This window comes from Panthera leo, chromosome B3 (assembly GCF_018350215.1).
Source record: "Panthera leo isolate Ple1 chromosome B3, P.leo_Ple1_pat1.1, whole genome shotgun sequence".
NCBI classification, from domain to species: Eukaryota; Metazoa; Chordata; class Mammalia; order Carnivora; family Felidae; genus Panthera; species Panthera leo.
The window spans coordinates 45,649,809-45,669,522 of NC_056684.1; the positions used below are offsets into that span (position 1 = coordinate 45,649,809).

General features: G+C 38.0%; 2 protein-coding genes across 7 annotated transcripts in view; one reads left to right on the forward strand and one right to left on the reverse strand.

Annotated features, from left to right (window-relative positions):
• RNF111 (ring finger protein 111) overlaps positions 1-12,480 on the reverse strand; it is a 126,928-nt gene extending 114,448 nt beyond the window's left edge. The window contains exon 1 of the mRNA XM_042941885.1: positions 12,016-12,480. The gene's annotated coding sequence lies outside the window, so the exon portion shown is untranslated. The remainder of the gene's footprint in view (positions 1-12,015) is intronic.
• Positions 12,481-12,826: 346 nt separating this feature from the next.
• Positions 12,827-19,714, forward strand: part of SLTM (SAFB like transcription modulator) — a 127,744-nt gene continuing 120,856 nt past the window's right edge. For all 6 annotated transcript variants that reach the window (XM_042941882.1, XM_042941880.1, XM_042941877.1 and 3 more), the window contains exons 1-2: positions 12,827-13,077; positions 14,044-14,131. In XM_042941882.1, the coding sequence (XP_042797816.1) occupies positions 12,916-13,077; positions 14,044-14,131 (250 nt within the window). In that variant the 5' untranslated portion in view covers positions 12,827-12,915. The remainder of the gene's footprint in view (positions 13,078-14,043; positions 14,132-19,714) is intronic.

Sequence of the window (19,714 nt, forward strand, 5' to 3'; positions counted from 1 at the left end):
TTTAAAAGGATAATATATAACTTCTGGAACAAAAGCAATTTTAAGGAAAAATTTAATTTTCCAATTGGAGTTTATCACAAGAATACAAGGTTGACTCAATATCCAAAAATCAATGAATATAATTAACCATATCAAAGACCAAAAAAGAAAAAATAAGTGATCATCTCAATAAATATGGAATAATGATTTAACAAAATTCAAAATCCAATTATGATAACAATTGTAAGTAAACTATGAACAGAAGGGGAGTTCCTCAACTTGATAAAGAGCATCTATGAAAAAACGATAGCTAACTCATACTTGCATTGAAAGACCAAATGCTTTCCTCTTAAGAACTGGAACAGTGTAAGAATATATGTTCACACCACATCTATACACCATCGCTCTAAGGTCCGAGTTAGTGAAATAAGGGAGAAGAGAGAGAGAGAGAAAGAGGGAAATGAAAGTCATATGGAATGGAAAAAAAGAGTTATTGTCTAACTAGAAAACAAAAAAAAGAATCTAAAAAAATATTGCTATCACATGTAACTTTCAAAAGGTATCAGGACACAAGATCGACATGCCATAATCTATTGTTTTCTGTATACTAATGACAAAGAATTGAAAAATGAAATTGGAGCGCCTGGGTGTCTCAGTTGGCTATGCATCCGGGTTCAGCTCAGATCATGATCTCCCAGTTTGTGAGCTGGAGCCCCGCAGTGGGCTCTGTTCTGACAGCTCAGATCCTGGAGCCCCCTTCCAATTCTGTGTCTCCCTCTCTCTCTGTCCCTCCCTTGCTTGCACGCTCTCTCTCTTTCAAAAATAAACATTAAAAATTTTTTAATAAATAAATAAAAAGAAAAATATAATTAGGAAATCATACCATTGGGGTGCCTGGATGGCTCAGTTGGTTAAGTCTCCAACTCTTGGTTTCAGCTGAGGTCATGATCTCATGGTTTTGTAAGTTTGAGCCCTGCATTGGGCTCTATGCTGATGACATGGAGCCTGCTTGGGATTCCCTCTCTCTCTCTCTCTCTCTCTCTCTGTCCCTCCCCCACTCATGCTGTCTCTCTCTCTCTCTCTCTCAAAAATGAATAAACTTAAAAAAAAAGAAAATCATACCATTTACAAAGGCATCAAAAACATGAAATATTTGTGATGAAATCAAACAAAATATATGCAATATTTATATTTTGAAGGTTATTACCCATTGCTGAGAGACAGTAAAGAAAGATTGAACTAAATGGAGAGAGAATATCATGTGTATGTTTGGGAAGGCAATATTGTTAAGATGTTAATTCTCTCTGAATTGATCTTTAGTTTCAACACAATTCCAATTAAAATCCTGTAAGACCTTTTGCAGTAATGGAAAAACTGATTCTTAAATTTATATGGAAATGTAAAGGATCTCAAATAGCAAAATGATTTTCTTTTTTTATTTTTAATGTTTTTATTTATTTTTGAAGGAAAGAGACACAGCATGAGCAGGGGAGGAGCAGAGGGAGGGAGACACAGAATCCGAAGCAGACTCCAGGCTCTGAGCTGTCAGCACAGAGCCTGACGCGGGGCTCAAACTCACAGACCGTGAGATCATGACCTCAGGTGAAGTCAGACACTTAACCGACTGAGCCACCCAGACACCCCAGCAAAATGATTTTCAAAAAGGAGAACAAATTTGGAGACTCACAATAATTTCAAGAGTTATTACAAGGTTACAGTAATCAAGACCGTGTGGCAATCCTATAAGGATAGACACAGCTAATGGAGCACAACAGTGTGCAGAAATAGATCAATTGAGTTTCAATAATGTTGCCAAGATAATTCAAGAAGAATAGTTTTTTCAACAAATGGTGATGAGACAATTATACTTCCACATGCGTTAAAATAAATTTTGACTGTTACCTGACACCATATAAAAATTAACTCAAAATGAATCAGAGGCTTAAGAATTAAAAATTAATACTTTTGGAGGGGGTGCATGGATGGCTTAGTTGGTGGAGATTGCAACTTTTGATCTCAAGGTTGTGAGTTTGAGCCCTATGTTGGGTATAGAGATTACTTATTTAAAACCTGAAAAAAAAAACCTTAATACTTTTTTTTTTTTTGAGTTTTGGATGACCTTTATTTGTGTGTGTGTTTAATTTTTTTCTCCCAGCTCAGCTATTTATTTAAGCATTTTAAGTTTTATTTTTAAAAAATTTACATCCAAATTAGTTAGCATAGAGTGCAACAATGATTTCAGGAGTAGATTCCTTAGTGCCCCTTACCCATTTAGCCCATCCCCCCTCCCACCCCCCTTTCAGTAACCCTCTGTTCTCCGTATTTTTGAGTCTCTTATGTTTTGTCCCCCTCTCTGTTTTTATGATTTTTGCTTCCTTTCCCTTATGTTCATCTGTTTTGTCTCTTAAAGTCCTCATATGAGTGAAGTCATATGATATTTGTCTTTCTCTGACTGACTAATTTCACTTAGCATAATACCCTCCAGTTCCATCCACGTAGTTGCATGTGGCAAGATTTCATTCTTTTTGATTGCTGAGTAATACTCCATTGTATATATATACCACTCCTTCTTTAACCATTCATCCATCAGTGGACATTTGGACTCTTTTGATACTTGGCCATTGTCAATAGTGCTGCTATAAACATTGGGGTGCATGTGTCCCTTCGAAACAGCACACCTGTATCCCTTGGATAAATACCTAGTAGTGCAATTGCTGGATTATAGGGTAGTTCTATTTTTAGTTTTTGAAAAATCTCCATATTGTTTTCCAGAGTGGCTGCAAAAACCTTAATACTTTTAGAAGAAAACATCAGAAAAAATTTTGGGGACTTTGGGTTAGCCAAATATTTCTTACTAAGATGCAAAAAGCATGAATCATGAAAAAAATGATAGACTGGACATCCTCACAGTTTAAAAGTCCTGCTATTTAAAAGCACCTCTAATAAAATGATAGTATAATGTAGAGACCAAGAGAAAATATTCAAAAGACACATATATAAAAAAGGACTTACAGGCACAGCTGGGTGGCTCAGTTGGTTAAGCGTCTAACTTCAGCTGAGGTCATGATCTCACGATTCATGAGTTAGAGCCCTGCATCAAGCTCTGGACTGACAGGTTGGACCTCAGAGTCTGGAACCTACTTTAGATAATGTGTCTCCCTCTCTCTCTCTGTCCCTCCCCCATTCTCTCTCACTTTCTCTCTCTCTCTCTCTCTCTCTCTCTCAAAAATAAACATCAAACATTTTTAAAAAGGATTTATATGCATACTATATAAAAAAAAAACTTAAAACCCAGTAATAATGAGACAACTCAATTTTTTAAATGAGCAAAAGATTGGAACAGACATCTCCTCATATACAGATGGTAAATTAACACATGAAAACATGTCCAAAGTTGTTAGTCATTATAGAAATGCAAATGAAGACAATAACACTACATATCTACTAAAATGGTCAAAATATAATGGACTGATCATATTAAATGCTAATAAGGATTTGGAGCAACTGCAACCCTCAGATAGTGCTGCTGGGAATGCAAAATAGCATATCAAGAAAACAGTTTGGAACTTTCTCCTGAAGTTAAATATACAAGTATATTTAACATACTACCCTTTTTTGGTATCCACTCTCCCCCAAAATAAATACATATGTCTACACAAGTACCTGTATGTTAATATTTACAGTTGCCTTATTCATAATGGTAACATTAAAAACACCTCAAATGTCCATCAACTGGTCAATGAATAAACAAATTGTGGTACAACCATAGAGTGGAATACTACTCAGCCATTGGACAAAAGGAAGTAATAGTATATACAAGAACATAGATGGATTTCAACAGCATTAAGCCATGTAAAATAAACCAGAAACAAAAGGCTTCATTCCATATGATTCCATTTATATGGCGAACTGGAAATGGCAAAACTATAGACAGAAGTTGGATCAATGGTTACCAGCAACTGGGAATTCACCAGTGCTCTCTTCCAGGACCTGTATGATCTCATCTTTTATATTAAAATATCTAATCCATTTGGGATTTATCATGGTGTTAGAAATTGATTCACTTTAGTTATTAAAAATCCCAACTTTTGATCAGACATCATTACATACCTATTAAAATAGCTCAAATATTAAAAAGTAAAAGTACCAAACACTGGCAAGAATGTGGGAAATCCAGATGTCTCATAAATTGCTGGTGGAAACATAAAATGGTAAAGCCACACTAGAAGAGTTTGGCAGCTTATTAAAAAATAAACATGGCTTTTTGTTCTCTACTTTTGGAAGCTCTTTTTATATTAGGGATACTAAGCTTTTGTTTTTGACATGCCATTCACACTCCTGGGCATTTGCCCCAGAGAAATGACTTAAGTCCACACAAAAACCAACTGTGGTATATTGGTATGATGGAATACCACTCAACAATAAAATGGAACATACTGTTAATACACGCAACAGGTTGGATCTCAAGGGGCTTATGTGGAGTAAAAAAAAAAGATATTTTCAATGGGTCACATATTGTATAATTCCGTTTATGTAGCATTCTTCAAGAGAAAAAAATTAGTGGAGAATTAGTGGTTGCCAGGGGTTAGAGTTGTTTGGGTGGGGGAAAGGAGTGAGTGTGACTATAAAGGAGTGGTATGAGGGAGATATTTGACTTTTTATAATGTTTATTTATTTTTGAGACAGAGAGAGAGAGAGAGGAGACATAGGGCAAGCGGGAGAGAGGCAGAGAGAGAGGGAGACACAGAGAGAGAGGGAGAGCAAGCTCCAGGCTCTGAGCTATCAGCACAGAGCCCAATGCAGAGATTTGTGGTTCTGCAAACCGTGAGATCACAAGTCAAAGTCGGACGCTTAACCGACTGAGCCATCTAGGTGCCACAGCAAACTCAACTTTTGAGGTGCTGCTTAAATCTTTTTCAATTTCCTAAATTTCCTTATGGAACTCAGCCTGTTTGTGGATTTCTGCTCTTTAGATTGGTCTGTTTGTCTACTCATTAGTCAATACCAATTATTTTAACTATAAGTATTTTATGTTTTAATATCTGGTAGGCCTAGCTCACCTAATCATTGGTGTTCTTTTTCAGGTTTTCTAGGTGATTCTTGCTTGTTTCTTTTTCAAAATTAACTTTTTAATCAACTTGCCATGTCCCAGAAAAAAGGATTTGATAGTACAGGAAATGATACAGTATAAACTTGACATCTTTATGATGTCAAACCTTTTATTCAGAAAATGTGGTGTATCTATTTAAGTCAGCTTTTGAATCTTTCAAAAGTGGTTTATAATTTTCCTCATATATGTATTGGATATTTCTTGTGTTGTTTAAACTTAAGTATTTTCTTTTATAGGGTGAAGAAATTCTACCAAGTGTTCTATTTGGCCTTTGTTTGCATATATGAAGCTATTCTTTTAAGTTCATATATTTTTAAGAGAGAGAGAATGAGAATGGGAGGAGGGGCAGAGAGAGAGTTAGAGAGAATTCCAAGTGGGCTCCTAGCTGTCAGCAAAGAACCTGAAACAGGGCTGGAACTCATGAACTGATTATGACCATGAGCCAAAACCAAGAGTCAGACACTGAACCAAATGAACCACCCAAGTGCCCACTATTGCTATTGTTTTTTAATATTCATTTTATAGCATGGGTTTAATGTATACAAAAAGAAAATAAGAACAATGGCTGGGCACTTGTTATATGGTATATAATTTTACATAAGTTATTTAATTCTCAAAATCAGACTTGGAGATACACAGTATTTCCTTTTTTTCAAGATAAGAAGATACATCTATAAACCTCAAAAGTAGAATGTGAATCTATGCTAATATGGCCCTAAAGCCCATGCTTTCAATTTCTAATCTCTTTTTCATGAATATAATCTACATATAGAAATTTTGGAAAACATAAATATACAGATTTAAAAATTATTATAAGGTGGGCATCCATAGAACTACCACCTGAATCAAGAAATAGAATATTGTTAGCATTTGAGAAGTCGTGTACAGCTCTTCCCAATCACAACCCATACCTATTGTTTAAACCTAAGCACCTTCTCGACTTTTCTGGCAGTGACTTCCTTGATTTCCTTTATATATAGTTTTACCATTTCAGTATATATTTCTAAACAACATAGTTTTGCCCATATTTATATTGTGTTTGAAATGGTACAGTATGTATTTTATGTTTGATTTATTCCAACATCATTTTTGTTGGATTTATTCAGATTGTTGCATGAAGCTATATAATTACTTTGTGATAATTATTGTATTTAAAATTTTTTTAATGTTTATTTATTTTTGAGAGAGAGAGAGAGATAGAATCCAAAGCAGGCTCCAGGCTCTGAGCTGTCAGCAGTCAGCACAGAACCTGACTCAGGGCTTGAACCCAAGAACTACAAGATCATGACCTGAGCTGAAGTCAGATGCTCAACCGATTGAGCTACTCAGGCACCCCTTGCATTTTTTTATTTTAAGTAGGCTCCATGCCCAATATGAGGCTCAAACTCATGACCCTGGGATCAAGAGTCACATGATCTACCAACTGAACCAGCCAGGAGCCTCAATTATTTTATAGTATTGCTTTGTATGAATATGCTACAGTTTATTTACCCATTCTACTTTTAATTTGATATTTGTTGGATTTCTAGTTTGAGGCTATTACAAATTCTGCTGCTATGTGTATTTGTTTCACATGTATTTCTTGTTATATACTTAAGATATATCTCCGTCAAAGGATATGTGATTCTGTAAATTTGTTAGATAATTCTAAACTGTTTTCTAAAGTAGTTGTATCCATTTGTACTCTCACTTACTCTCAGTTCCAATTACTGTATATCTTCGCCAACACTTGGTATTATCAGTCTCTCTGATTTAGGCATCATACTGGAATATAAAGAGATATCGCTGTCAATACATAATCTCCTGATTACTAATGAGATTGATCACTTTGTGTGTGTGTGTGTGTGTGTGTGTGTGTGTGTTTATGCCATTTGACTTTTTGGTGAAGTATGTTTTCAAGACTTGACTATTTTTTTCCTACTTAATTGGTTTCTTAATGTGTAGGAGTTCTTTGTAGATTCTGGTTATGAACTCAGAATTTGTTTTATGTGTTACAAATATCTCCCACTCCATGTCTTGCCTTCTATTCTCTTAATGGTAACTTCTGATGAGCAAAAATTCTTAATTTTAATGTAGCCAAATGTATCAATTTTTTCCTTTGTAGTCAGTGCTTTTGGTGTCCTCATATTTTTTTTCCTAGTCCAAGGTCATGATAATATTCTCTTAATATTATCTTTAAGGAGAGACAATCCTGAAGAATGGCCCTCAAATCACTGAGTTGGGGGGTGCCTGGGTGGTTCGGTCGGTTGAGCGTCTGACTTTGGCTCAGGTCATGATCTCACGGTTTGTGGGTTCGAGCCCCACGTTGGGCTCTGTGCTGGCAGATTAGAGCCTGGACCCTGCTTGGGATTCTGTGTCTCCCTCCCTACCCCTCCCCCTCTGGCGCTCTGTCTCTCTGTATCTCACAAAAATAAACAAAAATGTTTTAAAAAAATCATTGAGCTGAGACAACAGTCTTATGCTTTGGGCTGGAATTTACACCACTGGCTCCCCTGGTCCTCAGGCCTTCACACTTGGGTTGGAATTATACCATGGACTTTCCTGGGAATAAGGCCAGGAAATCTTCTTGATCCATAGATTCAAGACATTCAACAAAACCCAAGGAGGATACATTTTTAAAATCCACGCACCAAGACACAACTCCAGATTGCAGATGGAATATCTTGGGATTCCTTAGCCTCCATCATTGTGTGAGATTTTATATATATATATATATATATATATATATATATATATATATATATATAACACACACACACACATACATACATATATATAATCTCCCTCTCTTTCTCTCTCTACACATACACTCACACACACACACACACACACACACACACACACACACACACACAGATATTCTCCTACTGGTTCTGTTTCTCTGAACCTTAATACACCAAAAACCTAAAAGTAATCACATTAAATATTAATGGATGAAATATTTCAGGTAAATAATTGCCAGTCTAGATTAAAAACAACAACAACAACAACTGTATGTTACTTAGAAAAACACATTTTAAAAATATGCAAAAAGATTAAAGGCAAAAGTTTGGAAAAAGACACACTTTGTAAACACTAACCAAGAGAAATCTGGTATAGCATTTAAGCAAAATAAAAACCACTAAAGATAAAAGGCTCACTTAACTAGTGATGAAGGTGTAAGAATTGCATATTTGTATGTATCTAATAAAGTCTTAAATTACATAAAGTCAGGGGCACCTGGGTGGCTCACTTGGTTGAGCATCCTACTTCCACTCAGGTCATGATCTCACAGTTTGTGGGTTCGGGCCTTGCATCAGGCTCTGTGCTGACAGCTTGGAGCCCGGATTGTGCTTCAGATTCTGGGTCTCCCTCTCTCTCTGCCCCTCCCACACTCACACTCTGTCTCTGTCTTTCTCAAAAATAAATAAACATTAAAATACATAAAGTCACATTTGATGGTTCCACAAACAAATCCACATTCTTGTGAATTTTGTTTTGTGTGTGCAAAAAGGTGATTTTATTAAACCATGAGACAGGGCCCATGGGCAGAAAGCTGCACTGGGGTTGTAAAGAGTGACTCATTATATACTATCTTGTGAAATTCTTAACACATCTCTCACAATAATTAATGTAACAAGAGACAGAAAGTCAGTAAGAAAATAGAAGATTTGAACTTTATATTTTGTCGAGCATTTTTGTTATTTTCAGAGGGGGTATTTATCTGACTTACCTCTTCTGTCATTACCAGAAGCTATACACTTTCCATTAAGAGAAGGACACAGCAACAATTCAACAGCTGTCAACACTAAATATCTCGGTCAAGCAAAGATATATTTTTTTTTAATGCTTATTTATTTCTGAGAGAAAGAGTGAGACAAAGCGTGAGTGGGGGAGGGCCAGAGAGAGGGAGACACAGAATCGGAAGCAGGCTCCAGGCTCCGAGCTGTCAGCACAGAGCCTGATGCGGGGCTCGAACTCACGGACCGCGAGATCATGACCTGAGCTGAAGTCGGACGCCCAACCGACTGAGCCACCCAGGCGCCCCAAGCAAAGATATTTCAAGATGAGAAAGATTTTAAAGCCTACTTGAAAGTGAGGGTAAAAAAAAAATGATATTGGCCAGGAGGATGATAAGCAGAGACTAAGTTCTCTCCACAAAGAAACAAACAAAACAAAACAACAAAAAAACAGAATGAACAGTAATAATTGGAGCTTAGCATTAGGAGGAAGGAAGAAAATTCTCTTTGGGAATGGAAATAAACTTTGGTGGAAAATAAGATGTTATAATAAAAAAATTGCAGTGGATTTGAAATCATCCTGAATCTTCCTTTTACTAACTCTACACTCTTGGACTAGTTATTGACATTTTGAATCTCAGGTTATGCTTCCATAAAATAAAATCATTCTATCTACCCCTATAAGGGTTAAATTTTTCTATAATAGGTTCTCAGAGCACTGTACCTATTTTCCTTCAAGCAATTTATTACTGAGTGTCTACACTGTGTTAGGAGCCCATACAATGGTGAACAAGAGAGACTAGGTAATCATTATCTTCCTAGAGTCTGGCATGCTTGGCAGATAGCAAATATTCAATACGTATTTCTTTTTTAAAATGTTTTTAATGTTTATTTATTTTTGAGACAGAGAGACAGAGCATGACCAGGGGAGGGTCAGAGAGAAAGGGAGACACAGAATCCAAAGCAGGCTCCAGGCTCTGAGCTGTCAGCACAGAGCCCGATGCGGGGCTCGAACCCATGAACCATGAGATTGTGATCTGAGCCAAAGTCGGACGCTTAACTGACTGAGCCACCCAGGCGCCCCTTAATAGATGTTTCTTAAAAGATGAGCTTATATGAAAACAAAACCCATAATGAGTGCAAAAGAATTCGATAAATGGTAATAAAATATGTTATTATTACCTTTTAAGTAGTGTTCTTCTACTTCTTTTTTTAAATGTTTATTTATTTTGAGAGAAAGTGTGAGCTGGTAAGGGGCAGAGAGAGACGGAGAGAGGGAATCCCAAGCAGGCTCAGTGCTGTCAGGGCAGAGCTGGATGGAGGGCTCCATTCCACGAACTGTGAGATGATGACCTGAGCCAAAATGAAGTTGGATGCTCAACTGACTGAGCCACCCAGGTGCCCCTTAAGTAGTGTTCTTGATGCAGAAATAAGTGCACCATGTTCCTTCATATAAGTATATTTCATTAGAGATCAAGACTGAAAAAAAAAAATACATCATACTAAAGAAACATCCATTTAAAGTGAATTATTTAGGGGCACCTAAGTGGCTCAGTCAGTTAAATTCCAACTCTTGATTTACGGCCCACGTCATGATTTCACAGTTCCTCAGCTGAAGCTCCACATTGGGCACTGCGCTGATAGTGCAGTGCCTGCTTGGGATTCTCTTTTTCTCTTTCTCTCTCTCTCTCTCTCTCTCTCTCAAAATAAGTAAATAAACATAAAAAAATAAAGATGAACTATTTAGAAAGTAATTTCAAAAACCAAAAATCATACGTTTAATGGCAAAATTAAATATTCTATATGTTAAAAGTGCAAAAATATTTTTCCTCCATTTTATTTTCTATTACAAAAAATTAGATTTATGTATTGTCTATAAATAACTTCAAACTTATAAAAATAATTTAAACAGTGTACTATTAACAACTTTATACCTTTCATTTACATTTCCTAATTATTAACATTTTTGCTACATTTGTTTCCCTAATTATTAACAGTTTGCTACATTGAGTTCAGTGATTTGTAACACATCGCTACATTTGTTTTCTCCCGCAACCATTTGAAAGTAAATTGCAGATAGAAAGATACTTCTTCACGTCTAAGAACCTCAGCAAGTATCTTCTAAGGACTAAGACATTCAACATACCCACGATTTAACACTCCAGATATTTAATATTGGCACAATAACACAGTCTACTATATAAATTTCCCAACTGTCCCCAATTTCCCAATTGTTCATTTAGTAGCTTTTTTGATCCAGAACCCAAACAACAATCACTGACAAAATTTATCAAATCCCTTTAGTCTTATTTCCTACTTTTACTTTTAAGATACTGCTTTTTGAAGAATCTAGAGCTTTTATTTTGTTGAATGTCCCACAACTGTCTAATTGTTTTGTCACGATGAGATTCAGGTTAAACATTCTTGGCATTTGGGCAGGTGATGTGTCCTTCCCAAGTGCCTCAGATCAGAAGGCATAGATCTCCATTTTAAGATAATTCCATTATTAAAATTTTTTTAAAGACTTATTCACTTTAACTATCACATTAGCTTTTGCTTAGTACAACCCCTCTGTACAAGTATTCACAAAAGGTGGCAGCAGGGGAGGTTAGTGGGAAAGACACTGGAATGAGATCTTAGGTTTAGTGTCCATTTGGCCAATGATTAGCGGTGGGCACCTAGGTAACTTTCTTAAAATCTTTATTGAGAGAGAACTGAGAATTGTGCCAGATTTCTAAAGATCCTTTGAGTTCTAAAATTCTGTGACTGTGAATCAAGCTGTACGAGAGACAGAACTGGACTTGGAATCAGGAGACCTGGATTTGAGCACCGGTTCGGCCACATACCAGCTATGCGAACATGCGCAAGCCATTTAATCTCCCTAAGCCTCGCATAGATTTCACCCCGCGGAATTCGGAAGGATTAAGAGGGTTGTTGCATGTCAAAGCGCATTATAGACTGGTAAGAACTACCCGAACGTCAAGTATTATTTTATGATGTCCAGTTTTTCTCCTTTTTGTTTAGTCAACCAGAGAAAAACAACATAAAGTGAGACAGACCTCGTCAATTTAAGTTTTAAAACCAGAAAATGCCAGTAAAAGTCCTTGTGCGTCATAATCAGTGTGTGGAATGTATAGAACAGTTTTATTCCACACCTGCTTATGCTTTGATGATAAACACTGACTAAAGTTACAAAGAGGTACTCACTTGTACAGGCCGGTCCCTCCTAAGATGGTGATTGCTCTTGGGATCCCCAATTTGGCGGGGACTGTATGAGAATGGTCACGAGTACTTATAAACTAACTTCCTCACTCGGTGATCACTTTGGTGTTGAGCCCTCAGGTCCACCGGAGAGGACGGTAACCTGAGGCCAACGCAGAGGGGAAGTTGTCCTGATTTTCTAGTGAGGAGGGCAGCCCTGAAACAAACCAAGCCTCCCGGGGCTGAAGGCATGTTTCCTCCCGAGCCAGTTAGTGGGACCTGTCACCCAGGCCACCCTCAGGGCCCTCTATGTTCTTTATTTTCCAAAACTGCCCCGCGGTTTCTTTCCGGTCTTTTGATTGGAACTCGGGGAGCCTAGTTCTTTAGTGCACACTGGCCCCATTTTTTTCGATTATTCAGCAGGTCTGATAAAGTATCTCTCTGGAGGAGGTTCAGGGCGCGCACACGCCCCTCGGTCTGTGTTGAGTAACACGCGAACTATCTATGCCGCGAAGTGCCTGACACTATTGTTGCTCAAGTCTCCAGACGCTGCCAGAAAATGGCTAACGAAGAGGCGGGAGAACCGCGGCGCAGCGGACGTTGGTGCGGTTGGACGTGCCTGACCTCCCAGCCCACGCAAGGGGTCGCGCCGCCCAGGTGGCCGCGGCCGGCTCTGAGGAGCGCGCCGGGCGCCGTCCCCTGCGCCAGTGCGCACGCGCGCCCGTCATCCGGGTGCTGGCTGCGGCTGCAGGTTGCGCTGGGGTGGCGGACAGGGGGCGGGGCCAGCGGCTCATTGTGCGCAGCGCTGCGCGGCGCCGGCGGCCGCTGAGGCCTGGGTCGAAGTTGGCGCTGCTGCCGCCGCCCTGCAGCCCACTCGCTGCCTCGGCAGCGCGCTGCTCTTCTAAAATGGCTGCCGCTACCGGTGCTGTGGCCGCCTCGGCCGCCTCGGGTCAGGCGGAAGGTAAAAAGATCACTGATCTGCGGGTCATCGATCTCAAGTCCGAGCTGAAGCGGCGGAACTTAGACATCACCGGAGTGAAGACCGTACTCGTCTCCCGACTCAAGCAGGTGAGGCCCGGCGAGGTCCGGGAAGGGGAGCTTAGGCCGCGCCTCGGAGCCCCCACTTCCGCCGCAGCCCCCGGCCGCCGGCAGCCGCCGGGACCCGCGGGGCGGCGCGGTGAAGAGGCCCCGGGCGGCGCCCGCGCGCGCGGGGAGGGTGAGGACCCTCCCGCGGCGCCCCCGCCCCCGCAAGCCGGGCTGGGCCTGCGAGGGGCCCGCGAGGCGTCCGGGACCGGCCGTCGCAGCCGTGCGCGCCCCTGCCTCCTCCGGGACGTCCCCGCCAGGCTGCGAGGGCTGCGGACGGCCGGCGCGGCCTCCCAAGGGCGATCGTGGAGACCCGGGAGGCGCTCGGTCCCCAGTCTTTGGCGGTAGTGAGCGCGTGCATTTCTTGGCCTCGGAGGGACTGGTTACTTTGGTGACTTCTGCGAAGTTACCGTTTAATTGTGCCCAACCGTTTCCTCCCCATCTTGTGGGGGGAATTGGTAGTGGGAGTTGAGGGGTGGGTCAGAGAGAGGGTTTGTTTTTCGCTGGGTTTTCAGTTTTTGCATCAGAGCAGTAATCTGCTTTTTCATCCCTGATTATCTTTCTGGTTTGAGTGAGCGGTGGAATGGTAGTACAGGAGAAATAAGGCTGCATTATAGAAATTAGGAGAGCTCTTTTTAGTTATATACTTTCATAGCTAGCAACTTTTCTGCAGTTGAGAATGTTTAGACTTTTGTTCAGTATGATAATATGTGATATTTAATTATCTCGACTCGGTAGAATTTAAAACTCCATGTGATTTTGGTACCTAATGGTATTTCCCCGTGAAAGTTTCTCACACTCGTGTAGTTTAATTGCTCTTTTTTGAAGTCGGTTTATGAAATGACTGGCAATTCTAATGTCTTGAGGCTTGAGGTTTGCTAATTTTTTTTCGTTTTTATAAAATAAGTTTAGATAGATTGTGTAGCATATTAACTTCTCTTTCTAATGTAGGCTATTGAAGAGGAAGGAGGCGATCCAGATAATATTGAATTAACTGTTTCAACTGATACTCCAAACAAGAAACCAACCAAAGGCAAAGGTTGTTACGAGTTATGAACATATTTTAAAATATATTTTGGTTATATAACTTGCCTCTGCTCTTGTGCCACTTGCCCTGTTTATATAGTGCTACTCTTTGCTATTTCCCTCTGGCACTCTGCCTTCTTGGGTCAAGGAAGAAAAGTTACTGTTGCCAGGCTCTGGGTAACTTGTAGCCCTTAAGATTTGGCTGAAGCTGACCTGAAAGTGAGACCAGTTCTTTATTGCTTCCAAAAAATTACAAAGTCAAGTTTCATAATGTTTCTTCCTTCATAGTGTGAAGACCTGAAGAATAAAATGCAGTTTAATACATGTCTACCTTGCCCCACAATTGGCAGAGTATTGATGGAATTCCTTCCAAATCTTTCACCTTGACTCCTGCTGTTTTCTCTAATATATTAAAATTTTATAACCTTTATGTTTAGTATTTTGTTTGACATGGTGAACTTAATTTCCATTTATGCTATTATACATTTCTGATTTTCAGTGAAATTCAAAAAGACCTCACCAATCATACTAACAAGGTAGGGAAAAAAATCCATGATTAATTAGCTTTAAAAAAAGTTTTAAATTATAGGGATATGTTAAAGATTTTAATTTTATAACTTTTAAATTAGGCTACAATATATTTCCAGGATATGATTTAATGAATAGGTAAAAAGTGGTTTTAAATTAACACTTTGATGATATAAATGGGACTTAGGTGTTTTAAAAATATTCTGGTAATTGAAATCTTCATTTGAATAATTACAAATTTCTGCCACCCTCCCATAAGGATAGTGGTAGAGGGTGGACATGATGTGGATATCTGGATCCAGGTACCTATTTACAAGCTCCATGTAGAGTATGTCATGGATAGCTGCAGAATTTTTAAAAATCTCACTTTCCTTATTGCTTTAAGCGATCCAAATACCACTCTATCTGCCTTGAACCAGATTGACTGTAACTAGAGTGAAATAATTTAACATTTGATCTTAAGCAATCTGTAGGTACTAGGACTGGATAGATCTTGACGCCATCTCACTATTTGAGTCTTCATATGTTTGCAAGAGTTCCCCTTTTGTGCCAAAGGAAATTGATAAAGACTAAGGAGTATTTCCTGGGTAGGATGGGAATGACAGGTGGAAATGGAGTTTAGAGGAATAACACCGTTATCTTGAAGATCTGTGGCTTTTAATGTAACTGACACAGTGTATCACTTTGAGAGATACATTTCCCTGTGTTTAGAGAAACTTGTGCTGAGGAGCGTATGCTGACAAACCAGCGGCTATTTCAAAATGAAGGATAAAAATTTTGGAAATAAAGTTTATCAGGAATTAACCATATATCTTATAGTGATTTTGATTCATGTCATTTATTTAGCACCTTGTGATAGTTTAACAGATGCCATGTATTAATCATAGTTCCACATTATTCAAGCTGATTATCGATTTTAGCATCTGAAGTAAACTGCATCTGATTTGTTCATTCTCACCTATTTTTAATTTCTCTGTGTATCTCTTTTTCAGTTATTAGGAATTTCATTCATCTAACCCTTAGAAATAATTTCAGAAGTATAAAATTTTAAGTTTTTCTTTTTTCTATATACAGTGTGTGTGTGTACATATGATCAATTCATTTTTTTTCCTTTATGTGGATTATTAGGATACTTGAACTTTAATTTTTCCATAACACTGTTGTGCAGGTGTCTTGGGGTCTTTAGTTAGAAGTTGTAACATTTAATCTTTTGTCTGTAGCAGGCTACTACTGAGTACTTAATGGGACTCATTCTAGAACATGCATGATAAATAGCTCTTATCTCCTTAAATTCCATTTATAATTGTACTAAAAATTCTATGAATTACAAAGACATAATGTAAATCCCAAACTAAGAACCTGGTTTGAATCAATGTGCAATTAAATGAAAGATGCCTATAAATAAGATTATTTTAAATTTTAAATTAGGTTTAAACATAATATTTTAAAAATTGAAATTTAAATATGGAAACTTAAAAATATCAATAACAATTTTAAAACCAAGAACTTGAGAAATTAAAGTGTTTTAATGTGGTGCCATTTTTTCAGTCTAATTGCTGAATTACTGCATTAAGTTCTTTTTTCCAAATCGTATTTCACTTAAAAATATCTAGCTTGAAAATAACTTCATTTTGGTCACACTACCTTTCTTCCTTCAGTGATCTGTTTCCTTTTTTTTTTTTTTTTAAATTGGAATTTTTACTAGATCATCTGTAAGGTTCTTTGAGTTCTGAAATTTAATGATTATATATAGCCAGGAGCCAGAAGAAAAATGCTTTCTGTTCAATTAAAATAGATGTATAAGGAAGGAAGAGTAGAGCTCATAGGTGCTCAATCATTGTAAATATTCTTTAGAACAGATTATTAGAAAAGGAAAACGAAGGGATTACTCAGAGGTAGTCATGTAGACATCAGCAAGATACAGCATATAATAGCTTGTCAGGGAAAAAAAATATTTCTTATGATCATCTTAAGGTAGCAAATAAAAGTTCAAATGATGTTAAGAAAGCAAGAGATTAAGCTTAATGGACCTGGAAAATTATGTGAAATATTAAGCTTATTGTTATAAATGCAGGGTTGCTATTTCTTTAAAAAATTTTGTATGTTATAATGTTTCTGCTTAGGGGCACCTGGGTGGCTCAAACGTTCGACTTTGGCTCTGGTCATGGTCTCACGGATCATGAGTTCGAGCCCTGCGTCGGTCTCTGTGCTGACAGCTCAGAGCCTGGAGCCTGCTTTAGATTCTGTGTCTCCCTCTCTTTCTGCCCATCTCCCACTCATGCTCTGTCTGTGTTTCTCAAAAATGAATAAATGACCGGGCGCCTGGATGGCTCAGTCTGTTGAGCGTCCAACTTCGGCTCAGGTTATGATCTCACAGTTTGGGAGTTCGAGCCCCGCATCCGGCTCTGTGCTGACAGCTCAGAGCCTGGAGCTTGCTTCAGGTTCTGTGTCTCCCCCTCTCTCTGCCCCTCCCATGCTCTGTCTCTCTCTGTCTCTCTCTCTCAATAATAAATGTTAACAAAAATTTTTTTAAATGAATAAGTTAAAAAGTTTTTTTAAAAATGTTTGTGTTTAGACAGAGGGAAGAGGGATCTGTATTCTTAACTGTATTTTAGAGTATTTAAAAAACGTAGTTATTGCAAGCATAAGCTTGTAATAAATTTTGATAATGTTATAGTTGGTTCTAATATTTATAAAATCTGTTTGCATGCAGTTAATATGGTGAAACAGTTTGTAGCTTATACTAATTCTCCCTTCTGAGTGTTTTTACATACAGCTCTCTTTGCTATGAACTTTTTACTAAGTAACATAGAAGAAAGCTTTACCGGGGAAATTTATTGTCCTATTATTTGGGTGTGTGTTAAGAAAGCAGTTAAACAGGTAGCGCTAACTCTTCATTAACTTGTTTTAGAGATTATAGTTTTAAGGTTTCTTTTGCTTTTCTTAACAATGGCATATCGCATCCTTTTGATTTGCAACCCTTAGAGTCACCTCTGAACTGTAGCAGAAGTTATTTTATGTGGTTAATCAGTGTAGTATTCAGACGAATTGTATATAACGCAGTACTTATGATGAAACACACTTGCAATACGTGTAGTCTTAGTAAAGGTTCAAACTATTACGTGAAATCTGATTCTTTTTCCTCCTGTAGAGACAAGTATAATTTTGGGTTATAGGTTTATCCAAACACCTGATGCCTAATTTTGTGTGGAAACTACCACAGACAATGAAGTTAGTTACATGTTTACTGTGTAAAGCTTTCTGAAATTTATGTCTGATAAGGATATAGTAAACTGCATAAAATATATTTAATATAATACAGTATTCTAATGTACTTTAATTCTTGCCTTTTTTTTTTTTAAACTTAGTTTGTTGGGTGTTAAGGAAACTAATCAGAACTGTGGCATTGACAAGGGCTTTGGGGACAGGATTGTCAAAAGGATAGTCTTTTGGATACCCACTAGGCTAGAAACTTTCTGAGGGTAAGGACATAGTCTTCATTTACATTAGTCTCTGTATACCTATCATAATGCTAGGCATATAATAGATACTCAGAAAATATTTGTTGGATGAATATTGACAGCCATATGATGGCTTTTTAAACTGCTTTTAGAAATGCTTATTTTGGTACTTACTTTAATTGTCTGTTTCTTTGTTGGAAGCATGTATGTCAGAGATTAATAGTGTGTTCCCTTCGAGAGGTACCTTTCCCAGTGGCAGTGGTGGCTCCCCCTTAAGCACTGACATGTAAAGTGTACTTACTCTTAGAACACATGAATCATTGCAACAGCCTTTTATTCCTTACCACTTTGTTGCTCTGTTGGAACTCCTCATAACTTTTGCTAGAATATTGTCCAGGCTTAGAAGTTGTGTATGTCATTTTTGCATCCGCAAGTCAGACCTTTTACCTCCGCCATTAGAACTTGCATTTTGTCTTACGCAGTTTATATGGTGGATTATGTTTATCATCAAAGCACTTGTGTACTTTTTCCAGCTGTTTTATTGTGTCAAACATGGTGTGTATCAAGGTAGGTAGAATTTTCTAGTTCTTTAAGACAGTGTGCTTCTTCCAAGTTAGTCCTCTTCTAGGCATTCTAAATTAGGGGCAGAGGGCTTCAGACTTTAACTCCTTTTTTGTGAACTCCTCTTTCATGAAAATAAAGTATTAGTTGTCCAGGAACTAGGGGAAAAAAATATTTATTACTAGTTGGTAGCGTCCGAAATGACTTTAACGAACAGGTTGAACAATGATTTAGGGTGTAAGGGTAGAATTCATGGGTTTATTTAATTGACTCTACTATAGTTCTCATGTATATATCATATAAAAGGGCCTCAAGGTTGTGCATTTCTAGGAGTTAACTGTTCTCATCCTGAATTCCACAGCCTAAGTTAGCCATCTATGGCAGATCTGGTACCCTGGAATAGTAGTTTGCAATATAGCTTTACAGTATTGTTTTCCTGATTATTAAAGTGAAGTAATGTTCATTTAAAAAAATTGAGTAATCTGGAGAAGTACTAAAAAGTGAAAATTGCCTATAATTCCACCACCCTGAAACTATCACAGGTGTTACTTGTTTATCCAAGGTGTGTGTGTACATGTACTCATAGATTTATGTTTACGGATTTTTTTTTCAACAACTAAAATAGGCTCACATCATACATGGTGTTTTGTTAAAGGCAGATAAAATTGAAATTTTCTCTAGTCTGGAGAACCTGAAAACAGTAGTCTTCCTCGTACATTCTTTTCATTCTACCTAGCTGCTTATTTATGCTCAGTCGTCCTAGGAACTATGTTAGAGTCATTTTGAGTTTTTAAAAATACAGATACCAGGCTCCTGCCTCCTCAGAGATTTGGTTTTGGCTGCTCTGTTGGGGGCATAGGCTTCATTATTTTCTAAAAGTTCCCCAGGTGATTCTCACACAGAGTTAAGAATGGCTGACTGATCTAGACTAGAGCTTGAAGCTTGGCACCATTCTCCTTTACCTCTTTCTGTTTGGCAGTTTTGTGTACTTTACATTTTCCAAAAAACTCCACACCATCTTATTTGATTCTGACAGCAGGAATTAG